The sequence below is a fragment of the Onychostoma macrolepis genome, chromosome 16 (assembly GCF_012432095.1).
Source record: "Onychostoma macrolepis isolate SWU-2019 chromosome 16, ASM1243209v1, whole genome shotgun sequence".
Taxonomy (NCBI): Eukaryota; Metazoa; Chordata; class Actinopteri; order Cypriniformes; family Cyprinidae; genus Onychostoma; species Onychostoma macrolepis.
This window is the reverse complement of record NC_081170.1, coordinates 3,609,379-3,629,879: the sequence shown is the minus strand read 5'-3', so window position 1 is coordinate 3,629,879 and position 20,501 is coordinate 3,609,379. Positions and strand designations below refer to the sequence as shown.

At 34.0% G+C, this 20,501-nt stretch overlaps 1 protein-coding gene across 3 annotated transcripts in view; it reads left to right on the top strand.

Annotated features, from left to right (window-relative positions):
- The window catches only part of iglon5 (IgLON family member 5), a 181,382-nt gene that overhangs the window by 58,472 nt on the left and 102,409 nt on the right, over window positions 1-20,501 (top strand). Inside the window, exons 2-3 of one of the 3 annotated variants that reach the window (XM_058746762.1) lie at window positions 13,415-13,547; window positions 13,656-13,687. The exons of 1 other annotated variant lie outside the window; for it this stretch is intronic. In XM_058746762.1, the coding sequence (XP_058602745.1) occupies window positions 13,675-13,687 (13 nt within the window). In that variant the 5' untranslated portion in view covers window positions 13,415-13,547; window positions 13,656-13,674. The remainder of the gene's footprint in view (window positions 1-13,414; window positions 13,548-13,655; window positions 13,688-20,501) is intronic. One more of the 3 variants, XM_058746763.1, reaches the window with a different exon arrangement.

Genomic DNA, 20,501 nt, shown 5'->3' with positions numbered 1-20,501 from the left:
AATCAAGTACAACTAAGTTGCTTTAGTCCAGTAAGTGTTCATTTTAAAACATAAGTTATTTTTATATTTACTTTATAAAATCAGTAAAGATTTCGCAGCGAAAAGAGCTGAAGGTGGATGCTTGTACAATATTACTGAAAGACTTTTTAATTGCTAAAAACCAGAGGAGAGAATGCATGCAATAGATTGTGTGCAACAGGTTTTTCAGCAAAGTTTTGTTCATGTGGATCATTTAGAGGCCTTTGAAATTTGCACATCAAATATAAAACAGCAGGCTTTTCTGGGTTCATTGTAGTATAGAGCACTGTTGGGATGGGATTAGTGCTCTAAATGCTTCGTGTCCTGATTGGGATCGATAAGGTGCGAGTGTGTGTCTGGATGAGAGTGGTACAGAAGCTGGTGTGTTCTGGATGCTCGTATCTCGAAGCGCATTGTGATTCAGAGATCAGACTCTCCTTATTGATTTAATTTTGCTTTTATGTTAGATGTGATGCCAGCAGCACTCGAACCCCCAACTGTTATTTTGCTCAGAAACTTGGCAAAAAGGTCGAAATCCATAATGAAGGTGCAGCGGGTTGCACATCCAGAAATTTTAGGTTTAGTTACGGTATTCAGTGAAGGTCAAAACAACTGGAGAGTGTTGTTTTACTGCATTCTCGGATATTTCTACACTTTTGCATCATCGGTATGATTTTTTTTATTTTTTGAAAGAAGTCACTTCTGTTCACCAAGGCTGCATTTATTTGAACAGAAATGCAGTAAAAACAGCAAAATTGTGAAATAATATTACAATTTCAAGTAACTCTTTTCAATTTGAATATATTTTAAAATATAATTTATTCCTTTAATGCAAAGCTGAATTCTCAGCGTCATTACTCCAGTCTTCAGTGTCACATGATCCTTCAGAAATCATTCTAATATGCTGATTTGTTGCTCAAATGTCTGATTATTATCGATGTTGAAAACATGTTGTGCTGCTTCATATTGTTTTTGAAGATTTATTAATGGGAAGTTCAAAAGAACAGCATTTATTTGAAACATTATAGATGTCTTTACAGTCACTTTTGATCAACATAATGCATCCTTGCTGAATAAAAGTATTATTATTTTAATGTTTTTAAATGTTTACCACACAAAATAGCTTAGAAAACATTTTAATTTAATAATATCAAATATTTTAAAATTTATGAATAACGTCTTTTTAATGGCATATGTTTTTCTAAATTAAAATGGGCTCAAAGTCATTTGCACTCTTTCTATGGCTATTTTATTTGAAGCCCTGTATTAAATATTGACTACACAAAATACCTTAGAAACTTTCCTCTTTGTTGCATCATTTTTTGTTTTCATTTTCACAGCGCTCGATGTGTCATGTAAGCTGTTTTACCTGCAGCTAATTTCATGTACTTCATGTGCTCTGGGCCGCTCAAATTAGAGGTCTGTGTAACCCACCGGAACCCGGTTAGATTAGCTGCGGCGTGGGACTCATTTTCCGAGATGTAGGTGGGAGTGGGCGGTTTTCCGAACAGAACGGACAGTCAGAGAGAAGCCCATGAATAATTCACCAGTTTGAGAAGTTAAAAAAATGAGTATTTTTCTGTTTTTTTTTTTATTTTTATTATTATTATTATTAATGCACATGAAATCTGGCTTCTTGTAGTGTTGAAGTCTGACACATTTGCACATTTTCTAATCCTGTTCAATGAACCTGTTGGAAAACTATTATTTTGCAGCATAAATTGTTCACAGGTATCTTCTCTCTTGTGTCTAGAGCAGGCAGTCAGTGTTCAAACCTTTTACAGATGGATGAATAGTGTAATTAAATATAAATTTTGAATTTTTGTAATAGTGCATATGAAGTCTAGTTTCCTTTAGTGTTGAAGTCCGACACATTTTTCAATCCTGTTCAATGAACCTGTTCAAAAACTATGATTTTATGTCCTAAATTGTTCAAAATGTTCTCTCTTTTGTGTCTAAAGCAGACGGTCGGTGTTCAAACTTCTTACAAATGGTTAAATATTAAATTGAAATATAGTTTAATTTCCCTTTTCATTTCAGCTCACAACTTTTCATCCTTAATTTGAAACCACAAAGATGTTAATGTAAACATGAGAAGCAGCTCAACGCTGTTGTGAGATTTAATTTACAGTGCTTGCAGGAACGTGGCCTAAATTTAGCGAGAGTGGGCAGAAATACCCAGAAGCGTTCATATAATATCATCCCGGTACCTGGTGGGACACTGTGCACTTTGACTTCTGGATGTTGTGTATTAATTCAGGTAATCTGGATTGGATTTTGCAGTTTTCTCCAGTGCTTTTTCAGTTTTGTTTGCAGGATGCAGCTGTCGTGTGCAATGTTTTAATTTCTTGTATTCACACCCACTGTGGGGTACTTTTACAGTTTATTAGGGTTCATTTGCGAAATTAATTCACTCGTTCTGTACAAAGAACAAGGGTTTTTTGGATCATGGCAAAATGAAACTGTTCAGTGAGATTGTCATCTTACGTTAGTCATCTTATCTAAAAATTAATGCCATTATGAGAACACGATTGCCTTATGTTATCTCGGGCCAGAGAAGAAAAGCCTATAAGAGGGGTTCCCCAAGGATGGAGATGCATGTCCCGGTAATGCTGTATCCCAGAGGACATCATTAGCATTATCTGGGCTGTGTATCCTGGAAGGAGAAGCTCAGCGTTTCTTATTTAAATCATTCTCACTCGAGTCTCTCTGTTGAAGTTTGCTGGAGGAGTTGAGGATTTTTCAGACTCATTCGTATTCATATGTAAGCGCACACATGCATTTTCATATGTTTGGACAGACAGTGAAACATAGAGGTAGACTGTCATTTATCTGTGGCAGATCTATTTATTAATTAAATACAGATGGGATAGGAGTCATTGGCACTCTTTTATTTGATTGATTTTATATTATATATTTTAATAAAATTTAGTTGTAATAACAATTTAATATTAATATTAAATATAAATAATATTTAATAAAAATATTATGTAGAAAATATAGACTTAAATGGCAGATTTATTCCTAAATTAATTACAGATGTGGTAAAGGCCATTGGAATTTTAATTTAATTTAATTTAATTTAATTTAATTTAATTTAATTTAATTTAATTTAATTTAATTTAATTTAATTTAATTTAATTTAATTTAATTTAATTTAATTTAATTTAATTTAATTTAATTTAATTTAATTTAATTTAATTTAATTTTGGCAAATACATTAACTGTTATAGTGTTAAACATTACTCATTTAATATTAAACTTATATTTTATAAGTTATAAACACATACATTTTAATAGCAGATTTGTTTATAAATAAAATACAGCTGTGATAAAAACACTGGCACTACTTACAGTATATGGCAGTTTGATTTTATTATTTATTTTAAGTTGGTAAATGCATTAACTGTTATAGTATGGTCTTAAACATTTCTCATTTAAATTTATAAATATATTTATTAGTTAAAAATTTAATGAAAATATTGCAATTCTATAAAATGATTATATAGATGGAATTAAATATGAATTTTGATCCTCAAAGGATGTGTACAGTATATCTCTGAAGTTGTGTATTTATCATCTATTTGTATGCGTGCCTGAATCACAGTTTATGTACAAATAACTACAGTACTAATGCGATCACGTTGGTCTGTCATCGCTGCGTCGACAGGACTGACACACTGAGCTGGCGTTGTGTGTTCAAAGGCGGCATCAGTGTGATCCGGCTCATCCTTTCTGACAGCTCGACTTGCATGCTGCTCCTGGACACGAGCTGGAGTCCGGCCGAGGCTCGATGGCTCTTACGCCCTCCTTTAATCTTCTGCCGGTGCTTGAGCCTCACGCTTCACAGCACCTGGCCACTTTACGCCCCCTCAGCAGTGAGCGACCCAGACTCCTGCTGGACCCACACTGGCTTCTGTCAACATCCTTATTCACCGGAGGCTCGTCTATAGCTCAGTCCAGATGATAAAAGCCAAAAAAAAAATGAACATTAGGATCTGCTGCAGAATTACATATGCAGTGTTTGACTTGTGCTTCATAAAGTATTCCAGACCAAACTATGTTTGTTTCACTGCTATACAGGGGCTATTTTCTTGGGTGCTTTAATGCACTATTTTGTACTAATAATATGCTTTGTGAAAAGCACAATGCACATAAAATGGACTTGATTGTTCAGGTTCAAATCAATAATACTGATTTGAATAGTGACCATTGATTGATTTACGCACAAATGATTCTTTTGAGCTGGTTCTTTTAATGAATCAGTCAAAACGGCTCCTGAATGCAAACAATAGTGGTTTAACTAACTCATATTTTGTAATAAATGGTCTTTTAAAATACACTATAAAAATTGTATTATGGTATTTTCTGGAAAATAAGTCACTCCAAAAATCACATTGTTGAGAGGAAAATAAAGGCACTACCATTTAAAAGTTTAAAGTTAGTCAGGTTTTTTTAAAGCAGTTAATATTTTCATTCAGTAAGAATGCATTAAATTGATCGAAAGTGATTGTAAAGACTCTTATAAGAAATGCTGTTCTTTTGAACTTTCTATTCATCAGAAAATCCTAAAACATTGTTTCCTCATGAAGCAGCACAACTGTTTTCAACATTGATAATAATCAGAAATGTTTCTTGAGCAGAAAATCATCATATTAGAATGATTTCTGAAGGATCATGTGACACTGAAGACTGGAGTAATGATGCTGAAAATTCAGCTTTGCATCACATGAATAAATTGCAATTTACAATATATTCAAATAGAAAACATCTATTTAAAAGTGTAAAAATATTTCGCAATTTTACTGTTTTTACCAATTTTTATCAAATAAATGGTGAGTATAAGAGACTTCTTTCAAAAACATTAAAAAATAGAACAGAATGAGAAACTAACAGAAGTAGAAACATTTCAAACACTGTAAATGATTTGTATAGGCGAAATACTTTGAATGGGCCACTTAAAACACTACTCCACTGCATTTCAATAGCTTAATTGCAGTAATGCTCCAAACTAATTAACTAGTTAATGACTGTCATCGCTCTTACTTTTTTTTTTAATCTGTTTGTTTGTAAACATATGTGTGCGGTTTGGGCTTGATGTAATGATAAAAACAGAGCAACTTATATTCCAGAAAATCCAGTCATTTGTTTAGTATGTTGTTTAGAGCAATTACAGCATTTCTGTAGGAAACAATGGGACCAAAGCAATATGAAGTGTTTTGTTTTGTGTTTGAGGGGACTGATTGTTGAGTTCATTTTTAGATGAATTAATCGATTTTCAGTTGATTTCTGTGGTCTGCTGATTGCAGTGTCATGGATCAATATAAATCCTGTAAAGCCTGACATATGGAATAATAGTCATTTTTTATGCAACTTTTAGACAATATTTAAAATAAGTTTGCATATGTGTTTTTTGTTGAGTATCATATTTGATACACCATGTGTTTATGGCTCATGTAGTATGATACTTTGAGAATATGGAGGGAAAAAAATAAGCAATATTGTGCAGATATTTTTATTTATATAGACTAAAGTAGGCAATTCTGATAGCTCATAAATTAAGGAGACATGATAGACTACATAAAATGATATAAATATCAGTCATCACTCTCATCAATCTATTGAGATGATATTTAAATCCTTAGTTTCATGACCAAATGAAATAGTGGCCTGGACCACAAAACCAGTCATAAGTGTCAATTTTTCAAAATTGTGATTTATACATCATCTGACAATATTTGGCTGAGATACAACTATTTGAAAATCTGGAATCTGAGGATGCAAAAAAATCTAAATATTGAGAAAATCACCTTTAAATTTGTCTAAATGAAGTTCTTAGCAATGCATATTACTAATCAAAAATTAAGTTTTGATATATTTACAGTAGGAAATTTACAAAATATCTTCATGGAACATGATCTTTACTTAATATCCTAATGATTTTTGGCATAAAAGAAAAATCAATAATTTTGATCCATGCAATGTATTTTTGGCTATTGCTACAAACATACCCCAGCGACTTAAGACTGGTTTTGTGATCCAGGGTCACAAATCATATAATGCAATGCAATACAATGATGATTGAGAGATGAACAAATAAATGCTCCTCAAAAGCCTGATGATCATATTTTAGACTGATTTTCACAGCCAAAACATATGTGAACCACGAGCTGAAGGTCGACGCTTGTACAATTATACCTAAAGAAAAAAGTCTAAACTATCACGACAGACGGCATGTTGCAGATTGTGTGTAACAGTTTTTAACAGCAACGTTTTAATCATTTTGTTATTTAATGTGTTGCTGAGGTTATCATGGAATCAAACCTGCCCCAGTATCCTACTAAACTCCCACTTAGCCATAATTTCCAGCGGTTTATAGGCCATAACGTGTGTTTCATAATGAATGTGTTTATTTCCTTCTACATACAGCAACGACGCTCAAAGATCCGCTCATAAAACATTCACAACTGGTTTTGTTTTGTTTTTTTCCTCGCAGACAAGCCGGCTGTTTCTGTCCATATTTTCTTTGGGAAAAGCGAGCGTCTGTCTGGGAGCGAGCGAGAACACTACTATTAACTCCACGTTTCAATTTGTTAGCGGTAAACACACCTTTGAATGCACGACTCGACAGCTCCTAGATAAACTCATTTGCATGAATTTGCTTTTCCCAAGCGAAGCCGCTCCGGCAGTACGTTGAGTCGCCGCCGGGCCTTTCAGATCGCCTGCACGCAGCAAAAACTATAATTTTCCACCCAAAGGCATCAGCGTGTGCACGGCGGCGTTATTCTTTGCGAATTCTCTGCGCTTTGGAACAAGACGTTCCCTCAGTGTTATTCAGCCTGCGTTTCAAAGACGAGGCCAATATGCTATCTTTTAGCCGGGAAAAAAAGGACAAAGGATATTATGCGTGGAAATATACAATGCTAATGTTATCTGCTGTGTATTTTTATCACGCTTTTGATATGGGCTGCCACGCAAGAGGGTAATGAGATGAGGATCCGTGCTAGTGAATTTCAAGACAATCCAGATTTCTCCCCTCGAATCTATTATCATAATCTTCAAAGATGCTTGTCTAGTTCATTTTGCGCGTGACCCCGGCAAGTAGGTCGTCGAATTTCCTGAAATGACTACAAATAGGAGACTCATCATTAGGAGGCAGACGGTGAGTGGACTGCAAATGACTGGCGAATGAAAGAGGAGTGATGGTCCTTCATAAAGCTTTGATCAAATTCATATGAGGAAACTGCTCAGGGACACCCTGGCATCCCATAATGCCTCACAACCGCGCATAGTCCTCGCCGTCAGGGATCATTAGCGATTTTGGTTCTAATTGCCATCAGTGATGTTTTAGGATTATTATATGCTATTATATGTTTTATTAATTTTTTTAAATTAGCTCTTTTTTTATTATTTTAATTAGATTTTTAGTCATTTTGTTGTCATTTTTATTATTTTTTATATTTCTATTTAGCTTTATTTTTTAATTTTGGGTTTTTGTAATGTTAATTTTAGTTTACCTTTTATATATTTTTCCATAATATTTTAAGTTTGAAATATTTAAATTTCATTTTATTTTACAGCTTTATTTAAAAAATGAAAACCTTTAAGTAATTCGTATTTTTAAAAAATAATTTAAATAATAGTTTTATTTGACAATACCAATGGTAGTTTCCATTTATGATTCTTAAGCATATATATATATATATATATATATATATATATATATATAAAATGTATATATTTGTATTTTGTACCATTTATTGTGACAATGCTATACAGTTTTGAGTTCATTTCTGGTTAGACTTCATTAAAGCAGTGACTTTTGGTTTAGTGAATCATTCAAGAATCACTCTGGCTGATTCTCAGTGGCACGTTAGACTGATTCAAACTGATGATTCATGAGTCATTTGTTCAAGAACTGGACTGTGTATATTTGTTTTCTAGCCAGCAAGGCATGAACGATGTGTTGTCTATGTGTTGTGTTATTTTACTCTCTCAAACTGAAATATCATTTCTCTTCTTGTGGCCTTGTAGATGGAGTTGCGACGTAGGAAACTATTATACTTTTTGTGGTAACGCTTTACAAATTTTAAATGTTAGGTAACTACATTAGTTAACATTAATTAACAAAGAAAATAGTTCTAAATCATTTTTTAATCTTAATTTCAGTATTTACTAATACATTATTAAAGTCAAACATTGTATATGTTAATATTATTTATTGAGTTATAAGTTATCGTCATGAAGTTTATTTCAAGTATGTTTTTTTTAATGGTTTCATAGTTTAATGGTTTATTATTTTTTTCATGGTTTAGTTGCAGTTTTAGTTTTAGTTAACTATAATAACCCTGGTAGTTATATTTAATCATAATCATATTTTATTAGTGGTTGTAATGATAAAAGCTGGTTCTCGGTTTTAAATCCTGTTTGCAAGAATACTAATTTCATACTGAATAATGAATAAAATATCAGTGAGCTTCCCAGCTTCCCTCAGTTGTTCACGAACATCCCGAGGCTCCCGTTAGGGGGTCTGCCGTGAATGTTTGCAAACTTAAAGCGCTTCAAGGTGAACACAAGCTGCTCAACTCGCCCCACTTTCAACACCAGCACGATTCCACATGATATTCCCAGTCACATGCATGTCATTTTCACTGCGGGTCTCGACTACAGTCTCCTTGTACCCCATGACTTTCTGCTGGCCCTTTACAGATGAGCTTCTGCTAGCGATCACGAGCCTCGGAGGGATGGCGAGGGTACGGCACACATTGTTAGATGACATGTCGTTGCATGATATATAGGCCACGGTTGCAGCACCTGGCTGAGCAAGAGCAGTGATCCGCCGTTTCGTGTGGCCCTCCGGAAAATTTCTGGCCAAATTAAAAGATGTTAAAGGGATAGTTCACCCAGAAATGCCTCAGGCAAATGTGGAAATCTGATTCTTTTGGACAGACTGGTTCAATTCACTAGTTGTTTACGTGATCACGCAATGACGTAACATATACGCAATTACATTATTAAAGCACCCAGTAATGATGTGAAGCATGGATGTTTTACATGTCTAAAGCTTATAAAGTGAATAAACTCGTCTTCATCAGCTCACCTTTTTACATAAACAATGAGAAAGTGAGTCAGTTCAGTGACTGTTGAAGGAGCTGGAGCGCTGAATGATTCATTCATCAAAGGATCAGATACGCTGGTATTTTCACTCGTTTTGAGTCGGAGTGACTGTCGGGCATCCAAAAGTGAGTTTTGATTGTGTAACTTGTTTATCTGTGCTGCTCAAGCCGTGAACTGTTTCAGACACTTCAGTCCGATTTGGTCAACTGGTTCATCTAGTTCCCAAAAGAGAACCGATTCAAAAGAATGATTCGTTCGTGAACCAGACATCACTCTAGACCATTTGCTTGAGATAAGGATTACTGGTAATAATGTTGTAAATAATGTTCAGTTTCTTGCACAGTCCGATCATTTCGCTTCGTAAGACCTCAGTGTATCGCCAGGAGCCACAGGGATTAATTTTGTGTTTTTTTTATTCTCAAAAATGTACAGCCACTGAATTAGATTTTTCGAATTACCAAGGACCACGGTTTCATCTAAAAACCTTCTTTACTGTTCAACTCAAGAAAAAAAGTCACATACATCTTGATGGCCTGAGGGTTAGTAAATGAACAGCAAATTTTCATTTTTGGGTGAACTGTCCCTTTAAGAGGCTAATAAGGGGCCTTAATGTAACTCAGGAAAGTTGGTAAGAAGTGTGACATGTTCGCACCTGGTCGAGGCTGTGGATGGAGGATGATGGGAACAGCTGGAGGCCTATTTCAGCCCCGAGCAACGCCACATTCCCCACTGCCCTCCTCCATCGAGAGCCATTGTTTTATTCTGTCATTTATTCACTCAGCGGGTCGCCTAATCTAATACGATTTACGCCACTTACATTTTTCATACAGTGCATATTAGCGCTTTAGTCCCGCCTGAGCGGAGCGAGATGTGGACCTTGCTCAAGGGCAACTATGACACTCTCGTTTTACAGGTTCCTCTCACAGTTTTTGGCATTTCCTTCACTGCTTTTTTTTTCTCCCGCTCTCCGTGTGCAACCTTTCAGCTTGCTTGAGATGAGGCCGGTCCAAAAAGGCTTTTGAGCAATTTGATGTATTAATGTTTTACAAGATGTACGTTGAAAGTTTGGCATTCTTGGAATCGCACATGCATTATTAACTGAGTTCAGTGAAGTCACAGGTACAAGAGAGGTTTATATCATTCCTCTTGAGAGCCAAAGATCTTCACCTGCATCTAATACGTAAGAATGTTAAACGCCATTTATTGCAACAAAACTGTTTTAGTCCAAACTGTATACTTACTGAATATATGGAAAATATGGATTTTATACATGCATACATACATAGCCTTCATGTATATCATGAGTGTGTGTGTGTGTGTGTGTGTGTACAATATATATATATTTAATGAATAATATGTTGTATATATATATATAATATTTAATTATGATATATTTATATAAAATAATATGTATAATAACAGCACCTTTTGATACCATTCATATCATTTTTGTACCATTTATTGTAACTACACTTTATCTTTAACTATGTTTGTTTAATAGTTTTCATATTAATTAACAAAAATAACACTGATTTTAATTCCAGTATTCTTAAGGATTCCTTTTATGACTATTTTAGCACTTGAAGAGCAACTGTATTATACTAAACTTTATATTATTTTATCATATATATATATATATAGAGAGAGAGAGAGAGAGAGAGAGTAACATTTGGTTGGACTGTGCTGTTAAAAAGTAAGTGCACCCCAGGTTATATACAGTAGATATTGTAGTTTCACCAATTTTAGGTAAAGGGCATTATAATTTAACAAATGACATATAATGTGCATTTTGAAATGGTTTGTACTGCTTAAATAAGCAGAAATGCCCATTTCTTGTGTGGGAAAAGTTAGTACACCCTGTACATTTATGAGTGCATCAAATGCCTAAAATAACAATCGAATTCAAACTATTACAGAGGAAGGTATACATCTCAATAAACTTGCACACTTATGCTGAAAATAGACTTTAGACTTCTTGACGTGCAAAAACAGGTGTGTTTAATACCCAAAGTGGGACTGTCATTTAACAGGAAATAATGGGGAAAAATCAGAGGAAGACGTTTTTAATGGCAGACTTACTTATAAATGGAATCCAGATGGGTCTATTAACAGTAAAAACATTTGCACTCTTTTATGGATGAATCATCAGAGCTCAACAAGTGTGAAATACAAGTGAAACTCTGTTGATTTTACGGTTTAACACACGGTGCGTCACAGATTTTAGAAATCACACATACATAATGAAACCGTTTCAATGCATGTTATGTAATTCAATGCATTAACTATGTTCAATAAATGTGATGCAGTTAAACATATTCAAATAATCACATTTATTATAAATGTTTGTAAACATTTGTACGTCATGCATAAAAATCTTTTCATTTTGTAAGCTGTCCATATGTTACTACTGTACATATATATATATATATATATATATATATATATATATATATGCCTGTACGTCATGCATAAAAATCTTTTCATTTTGTAAGCTGTCCATATGTTACTACTGTACATATATATATATATATATATATATATATATATATATATATATATATATGCCTGTCCAAACATACAGAAATATGTATGCGCTAAAAACACACTTACATATGAATACTAAAGAGATCATTTAAACTATCTTTAAAAGTATAGTTTAAAAGTGTTCAAAACTATCAAGTTGTCTTCATTATTTAAAGCCGTGGATTATTCTTGCAAAGCTCTTTACTCGTTTAATTATATATCTGATGTAAATAAATGAAATTGATTGTTATTATTATGATTTCTCTTTAATCTGGAGACTGTAGTGCTGGAATGCATCTGTGATGCTGTGTGAGTCTCTCTCTGGTCCATCATCACACTATCTTGGTGTCAGAGATGGAGGAGAGCATTGGGGCTATAGAAAGCGGCATCGATCCGCTCCCTGCAGACCCAAGCCAAACCTGCTGACTGTGTGCAAATAAATGAAGGGAGCAAAGAAAAAACAGCCTTCATCCCTCTCTTTCTCTACACCTCGCAATATTTCTCTGTTTGGAAAAAAACATGAGGCCAGAATTATGCAGTTTGGTGTTTTTCACCTTCCTGCTTTGCCTTCAGGCCTTTCTCATCCACCAGAGTTGGGCAAAATTCAGACTTGAAACATTGGCTCACATACAATTCATGAGTGTGAATGTGAATTGAATTGGCCTCGACCTACAGGCTGTTGAAGTGGAGTTTGAGTTGGAATGACAGAAAATAGAAAAATATTTCTATCATTCTATCAAGAATCTAAGTAATGGAGACTAGTATTTTTTTTTTCTTTTTTTTTTTTTCAAGATTATTCAATCATTCATTTTTATTTATTACTTTTTAAATGTCTGGTAAATATGGAGTTTAAGTATGCAAGTCATTTGTAATTATTTTATTTCTGGGTTTTTTTGGGAGGGAGGGGGGATTTGTGGCAAATTAGAAATGTTAGTATAGTTAATATAGTTAATATATATATATATAAAGATAAACAATATAAATGTATATATCTGTATATGTATATAAAATAAAATTAATAAGATAAATAGCTAAAATATTAAATCAAATATAATTAATGGAATGTGCATGTATATATTCATTAGATATATTAAAATGTATATTATATTAAAATATATAGGTATGTGATTTTTTTTTTTAAAGAAAGAAAAAAATATTTATATTAAAATAAACTATACATTTAAAATCATAAAAAATTCGATATATTATTTAAAAATTATACAAACACACACACACACGTGTGATAAAACTTATAAAATACATAAATATATTCGTAACAAAATACAATATGTGTATTTTATTATATAAAATAAATATAATATATATATTTAGAATAGTCTATAAATATTAATAAATAAAGATAAAGGTGTAAAATATTAAATTGATATATATATATATTAAAATATTAAATATATATACACGAAGATGCAAAAATCTCCAAGTCCATCTGAGATCTGCAATCTATTTGCCACCTCAGCTCAGATTCAGCAATGAAATTGTAATTTAAAAAGCATCTCAATTCAATTCTGTATGGCGCACAACCCTGTTATCCACACCTCCTCTCTGCTTTCCCCTCATTTTCTTTGACTTTTCTTATTTCTTGTTCCAAACAGCCAGCCGTTGCTTTGCATCGCTTGCTTGTAGCCGTCCATTTTAACCACTTCCTGTGTCCTCCCATCACACTCCATCTTCGGCTTTTTCATCTGCCTTAAATTCTCTTTCATCCTCTTTCTGCCCATTTTCTGTTCCTCCTCAGCCTCGTCGTCAGTGTCTGAACAGCAGGCGGAGTGCGGCGGATTAAAGCTCAAGTTCATCGGGGTTTTTCACTGGTCCCAGAACAGAGCCGTCTAAAGCTGCAGGATTTGCCTCAGACATTTCATCAGATATATGTAGGGGTGCTTAAAGGGATGCATGAAAACTGTGTCATGCTTTACTCACGCGCATGTTGTTCAAAACCCACTCGACCTTCATGACCTTCTTTCTGTCTTTGAACACAGAAGCGGATGTTTCGAGGGGATGTTCAATGAAAGTGAGTGGATTTTATCATCAACCCTCAACATGCACGTCTTAAAAGCACAAACAAACACATTTATTGTATGGAAAACAATGGCCTGAGCGTGCACTTCCAGAGAAGAAATACAGGTTTAGAGTGACATGAGGGTTAACAAACCTTTTTAACAAATCTGATATGCACGGTTTTTGTTTACAAGTGAGCACATTTTCTTTTTTGAGCAAACAAACCTTTTAAACGAGTCTAAAATGTTTAATGTGTGCGTTTGAGTGCATTGAACGGATCCTTTCAATGAGTCTGATATGTGCAGTTTTATGTTTGCAGGTGAATGAATTTTAATTTTTGAGTCAACAAACCTTTTAAATAAGTCTGATATGTGCAGTTTTTTAATTAAATTTTAATTTTGTACGAACCCTTCCAATGAGTCTGATATGTGCAGTTTTTTAACAAATTCACATTTTTGAGTGAGCAAACCATTTAAATTACTCAGATATGCATGCTTTTGTGTTTGCAGGTGAGCAATTTTCTTTTCTGAGCAACTGAACTCTTTAAATGAGTCTGATATGTGCAGTTTTATGTTTGCAAGTGAGCACATTTTCATATTCAGAGATTGAACCCTTTAAACAAGTCTTATATATATATATATATATATATATATATATGCAATTTTATGTTTGCAAGTTTTCATTTTTGCGCGAACAAACCCTTTAAATACATCTGATACGTGCAGTTTTATGTTTGCATTTCAGCAAATGTTTATTTTTGCACAAACAAACCTGTCAAATGAGTCTGATATGTGCAATTTTATGTTTGCATGTGAGCAAATTGTCATTTTTGAGTAAAAAAAACAAAAAACAAAAACCTTTAAATACATCTGATACATGCAGTTTTATGTTTGCATTTAAGTGAACATAAACTCTTTAAATGAAATTGATATGTGCTGTTTTTGTTTGCAGGTGAGCAAATTGTCATTTTTGAGTAAAAAATAAATAAAATAAATAATGATAACTTTTAGATGAGTGTGATATGTGGGGTTTTCTGTTTGCATCGATTTGTGTCAGCTCTCAGCTGATTGTGTATTCAGGTCAGATCAGCCTCCATCTGAGGCCGAGTCTGTATTCAGAGCACTTTTCGTACCAGTGTTCAGTATTTCTCCATTATCAACATAAATTAATCATCAAACAGACAGACATATGTAGCTTAAAGAAGAGGAAATTCAAGGCAGCAAATTAGCATTCATGTTTTCCTGACAGGAACTAGGAGTTCTGCTGCAGGTATGAGGTGACAGAAATCCTGTTCGCCTCTTTCAGACTATATCAGTTCACAGAATCTGCCAGTAATGGATCCCTGTGCTTATCATCTTTAATGTATGGAACATTTTCATTACTGCGTTTTGGAGGTGGCTGATAGCGCTCGCCCGTGGAATGAATTGCTGTTGGAGAGCATTAGGATGTAAGGATCTTTATGTATAGGATTCGTAAGATGTCACAGAATTGAACCTCCATTTCAACAGCACCCGATTGGATCAGTGCAGATCTTCTCTATCGTTAGGACGAATGAATGTTTCTGTATTTCAGCAAAGGAGGTCCGTGGTATGGCTCTGCTTCATGTTCACTCCTACTTGAAAGTGATTGCAGAAATAGCTCTTGAGGTTTGATATCTGACTTGTAAAGTCAGGGCAGATTGATCAATCCCACTTTAATGAGAAAGGTCATTTGAAGTAATTTCCAAGATGGTGATGTTCCGAGTTCTGAATTGACTGGAATTTTTTATTACTATTTTTGTTTTTAGTAGTAGTAGTGTTATTTAATTATCTTTTTATATTTAATTATTTTGTTCTATTATTTATTATATTAATTGTATTGAAAATGTCTAAAATTCTGTTATTTATTATATTAATTCATTTATTTTATAATTGTTTTATTTGCTTTAAATTTGTTTTATTTTTTATTTGTTTGTTTTTTTGTGCAGTTCTTTCTTTTATTTTACTTCATTTGTAGTCATTTGCAAAAAAAAATTTAAATCTTTATTACATTTTGTTTTGTAATTTAATTAATTAATTAAATTTTTTACCATTTCTATTTAGATTAGCCTATGTTTTTCATCTAATATTTTTTACGGCTATTTCAGTTATTTGCTTTCTAATAGTTTTAGTTAATAATAATAATAGCATTGTTAATAATAACACTGTGTTGCACATAATCTGTTTTTTTGCATTTTGCATTTTGATTTTTTTGATTTTTACAATTTTTTTTTTTGTTTTTATTTGTTTTATTTTATTTCATTTTTTTTGTGCATGTTGCTTCCAAAAAATATATGGTTGTGTACTTTGTCATTTTAATTTTAATTATTTTTATATTTCTATTTAGATTTATTTTCATTTAACTTTAGTAGTTTTAGTACCTCAGCTTAATCTAATTAATTTGAAGTACTTGCCAAGGCAACATTTCTAATTTTACAGTTTTACAGTAAAGTTTTTCATCTAATCTGATCTTTAATCATTTTAGTTTACAGTAACAACAGTTGCTATTGTTTTATTTTATAGAATTAATTCATTTATTTATTTATTTTCATTTTTGTGATTTATACGTTGCTTGCAAAAATACACAGCTACTATTGGCTTCTTTTGCGTGCAAATGGAGAAATGGGCTTTTCTCCTGCGTAATGTTGCATCATGGGCTTTAAACAGCCAGATCTGCGTGAAAAGCGAATGCATGCCTCCATTAGCCATCCAGGTTAATAAAAAGACAGCGTGCTTGAAAGGATGCTAAAAACCTGCATTTATTCATACAAACGAGTGGCCATGTTGCCAATTACAGCCCTAAATGAGCTTCTAATAAGTTAATTGGTTTATTAGTGGCATCGCTCTGACAGCGACTGTGGTTTGTCTGATGTTCAGGATTGAAAAGGTTGAGAAAGAAAGCACAGATAGAGACACCGACGCGTGAGTTTGCATATCAACCGCAACCCTCAACCGGTCCGCAATTTACAGCCAACGCGCTGGGAGAGAGGTGACTTTCAATTAGCTCAACTACAGTAATTAATCAATTACGAGAAGCAGTATGATGAAAACAGTAAACTGTTTGGCCTGTCAACGCCAGGACAGCGCATTAGCATCTCGTTTAGCACGTAGGGCTCGTTTTGCCATATTTTTCCCCTTCTGTCTTCATCCGTCTTCCATCTTCCTCTCGTAGCTGGGGACAAAGATGATAGGAGAAGATTTATCGGGATTGACAGGCTTTTAGAGCTCTGGCTTGGAAAGGCTTGAAAAGGTAAATTGAAGGAGGGTGGGAGCGTATCCCACTCCTTTAAGGGACGTGCCAATTACTTATTCTTTCTGATGAAGTGGGAAGATGCTTCATGATCAGGTTAAAGACTAAACCCACTTTTGCTTGGCTCAGATTGCCCTCGCTCACCTGCCAAAACGCAGAGTTTTTCTGCAAACAGAAGTCATGCAATAGCTGAAAGATTTGTGTTTACAGCCAGAGTTAGTGTCTGTTCACACTGGACAAGTTGCTATTGAACTGAAGGCACTAGATGGTGGCTTTTAAAGGAAATGCGAGAACTTTTAGTAGTAAGTCCTGGTAGAAAATCAATTCATTGTCCCATGTCATTTCTATGTATATGCATATTGATTTTTATTTTAATGAAGTGTATTTAGTGTATTCTGTTGCTTCGGTTCAGTTTGTCGCTCATTAATTGTGATTAATAGCATAGTCAAAGGCAGATATTCTTAAACTTTAAGATTTTGACATTTATGAGTTTGTGTTGAACAGGTGTTTTTAATGATCAGCTGCTAGATTAACTTTGTGTTATAAGCAACTTCGTCAGAAACAGGAAGGGCCTGATAATGTACTGTATGTATTAAAACTATTCATGCACTTAAATTCTGCTATTAAATATACTCTATTTTAATTTAGTAATTATTTGGTAATTATTCAATTACTTGAAAAATGAATTAAAATGACTTTTAGTTATCCTTATTGTTATTACTATTTCTTTAATTATTTTTTTTAAATAGTATTCATTAAACAACATTGCACCAGTGTTATTTTAGTATTATTTATCTATTATTATAGTATTTATTCATATTTTGAATTAGCTTTTATTTTTATATATTCAGTTTTCATTTAAATTTTAGCTTAAGGTTCAGTAATTGTTGTGTGTGTGTTTTTTTTTTTTTTTTATTTTTATTTTTTTTTATTTTAGTTTTTATTTTAGTTTTTAGCTTTATTACACACTCTCGGAAATAAAGGTACAATAGCTGTCACTGGGGCGATACCTTTTCAAAAGGTACATGTTTGTACCTAAAGGGTCCATTTTGGTACCTTAAAGGTACATATTAGTACTTAAAGTGTACATATTTGAACCTAATAGGTACAAAAGTGTACCTTTTGAAATGGTACCGCCCCAGTGACAGCTTTTGTACCTTTATTTCTGAGAGTGCACTTACTAAAAATACAGTTTGAAAATGAATGCATTTTGTGTAAAACGTCTTGGTATTAGGCATCTAATCAAACAGTTAAAATAAAGATGTACGCATTGCCAAGCTGTAGCTCATCCAGGCAATCCATGCATACAGAACATTTGCATATACAAATCTGATACGCAAATCAGTGTGACTCTTTCATTAACAAAAACCGGTCTGACTGAGCGGTTCATTAAGCGAACATCGCTGGCCAGGACGTCTCCCAGCGCGCCTGGAGCGATTGGTCTTTTGAGCGCTCAGTGGTGGACGGTGGCTGTGCCGGGACGGTTTGCATGAGAGATGTGGGAGATGCTCGGGGTGGACAGATGGAGAAACGCGTTCCAGCGCGGGGAACGGCGGAGGCGTCAGTAATGCCTCATCACTGGCAGATGCCCCTCTCAAGGCCGAAATGTTTGCACTTGACTGTAAGCCCACCCACACATGCTTGGGTTTTTCACAAGTAGCAGGCTGTTATATAAGCTGAATTCAGATGGCTGGCTTGCGCTGGGAGTTCTGTTTTTAATGATAACTCAATAATAAGCCATCTTGAGAGACAAACTTCTGCAAACAGCGGCACGGTTGCAAATTATCTGTAAAACGCTAGCTTTGGCTTCAGCACCGTGCACCGTGTTGCATCTAATTGACTGTGAATCTGTTGGCGTATAACAGGCTCTGAGAAACCAAAAGAGTCTGTGGGGAAATAAGAGTATAGCAACAAACTGACTAACTCTGAATCAGTGCGGGAAAATAATGAAGGCATGGGAATGGAAATATAATGGCCAAATGCGATGAGGGTCACAAATTACTCGAAGTAAATAATCCCGTAGGCCTCTTGTGTTGTTATAAATTTAGAAGTGACAGAACAAATTAGTGATAGACCCAAACATTGACTGGATGATAATTCTTGCCATTTTGTTGTTAGATTTTCCTTGTGTCGCTGCAAAGAGTAGGCTATAGAAGACCAAGAGGCGAAACTCTGATGCTTTTTGGGTGACAGGCACTAGGTGGCGCTTAGGTAGCGCGGCCGCCATTTTGGGGTGAAAATTCCAATTGAACAACAGCACAGATACACAGAAATGGACCAAATAACAACGAAAGAGAAGTCAAAGTGGAATAAAAGAACAATCCACTGCAAAAACTATCAGTGTGACAGAAAAAATCTGGCCTTTCATCTATTTTTTTTCACCCCAGAATGGCGGAAGCGCAGGGCTCGCCTCTTGGTCTTCTATACTCTTTGCTCACTGTCAATAGGTAATTACTGCCTTCTATTTAAATAAATACATTTGTATTATATAAAAAATATATAAATGTATTATTTTTTATTTCTTTTAAAATAAAATATTAATATTTAAAAACAATAAATTACGTAATACATGTAAAATTATATAATACATTATGCACACACACACATCACTGAAAAAAATGATTCATTGAATTTACTCATTTTTTTTAAGGTAAGTGTTTGCAATCAATTTATTTTAGCTACATTTAAATAAACAAATTTAGTTGACTAACTTTCAACATATTTTTTTTTATTAAATGTAGCTAAAATAAATTGTTTGCGACCACTTACCTTTCTTTTTTTTTTTCAGTGTATATACATATATATTAAAATAAATACATATAATATATTAACATATATAATATTTCAAAATAAAACAATTGTTTTAAGTACTCATTTTATTTTTTTTGACATATTTTGATTACTTTTTAATAATATTTCAAACAGTATTATGCTACATCTGATTGTGTCAATATTAACTTGTGAAAGTGTAAAGTGTAGGAGTCATTTTTACTACTTGTACTGTAGGTATTTGTTGGGAGGTACAGTAGGTGGTAGTTTCCTCCAGGTTTGTGATGTTTGGTGGTCCACAGTTTTTATTTATTTATTAATTTTTTTTGCTCCACCAGCTGAAAAAGTTTGTAAAGCATTGCTGTGCAGAAGAGCTTTGCTGTTTTCTTTTGTAGTGTATGCCTGAGTTCCCTGCTGGTGTGCGCCGGGGTCTGCTTCACAGATCAGCGGCTTTAATTAGGTCTGATGTGTGGTTCTGAGAGCGGCCTGGACTCCTCTCACATCCAATCAGTCAGACAGAGAGAGCGAGTGAGTGTTTGAGAGAAACGGATGAACAGTCTCTGTGGGATTGTCCATCTCCAGCATCAAGCACTGTCCATTCATCTGACCAGCAGCTGTACACCTCAAACACAGCCCTCCGCTGCTTCCTGCTTAGCGTGATGTTGTGCTGTGTCTACGGTTAGCATGAGGACTAGGTGATATTTATTGAATATTCAGAAGATATTTGTGATTTTGCTACATTACATTTGGTAAGTTTTATTAACTTCAGTGAACCAGTTCATACTGGCTAT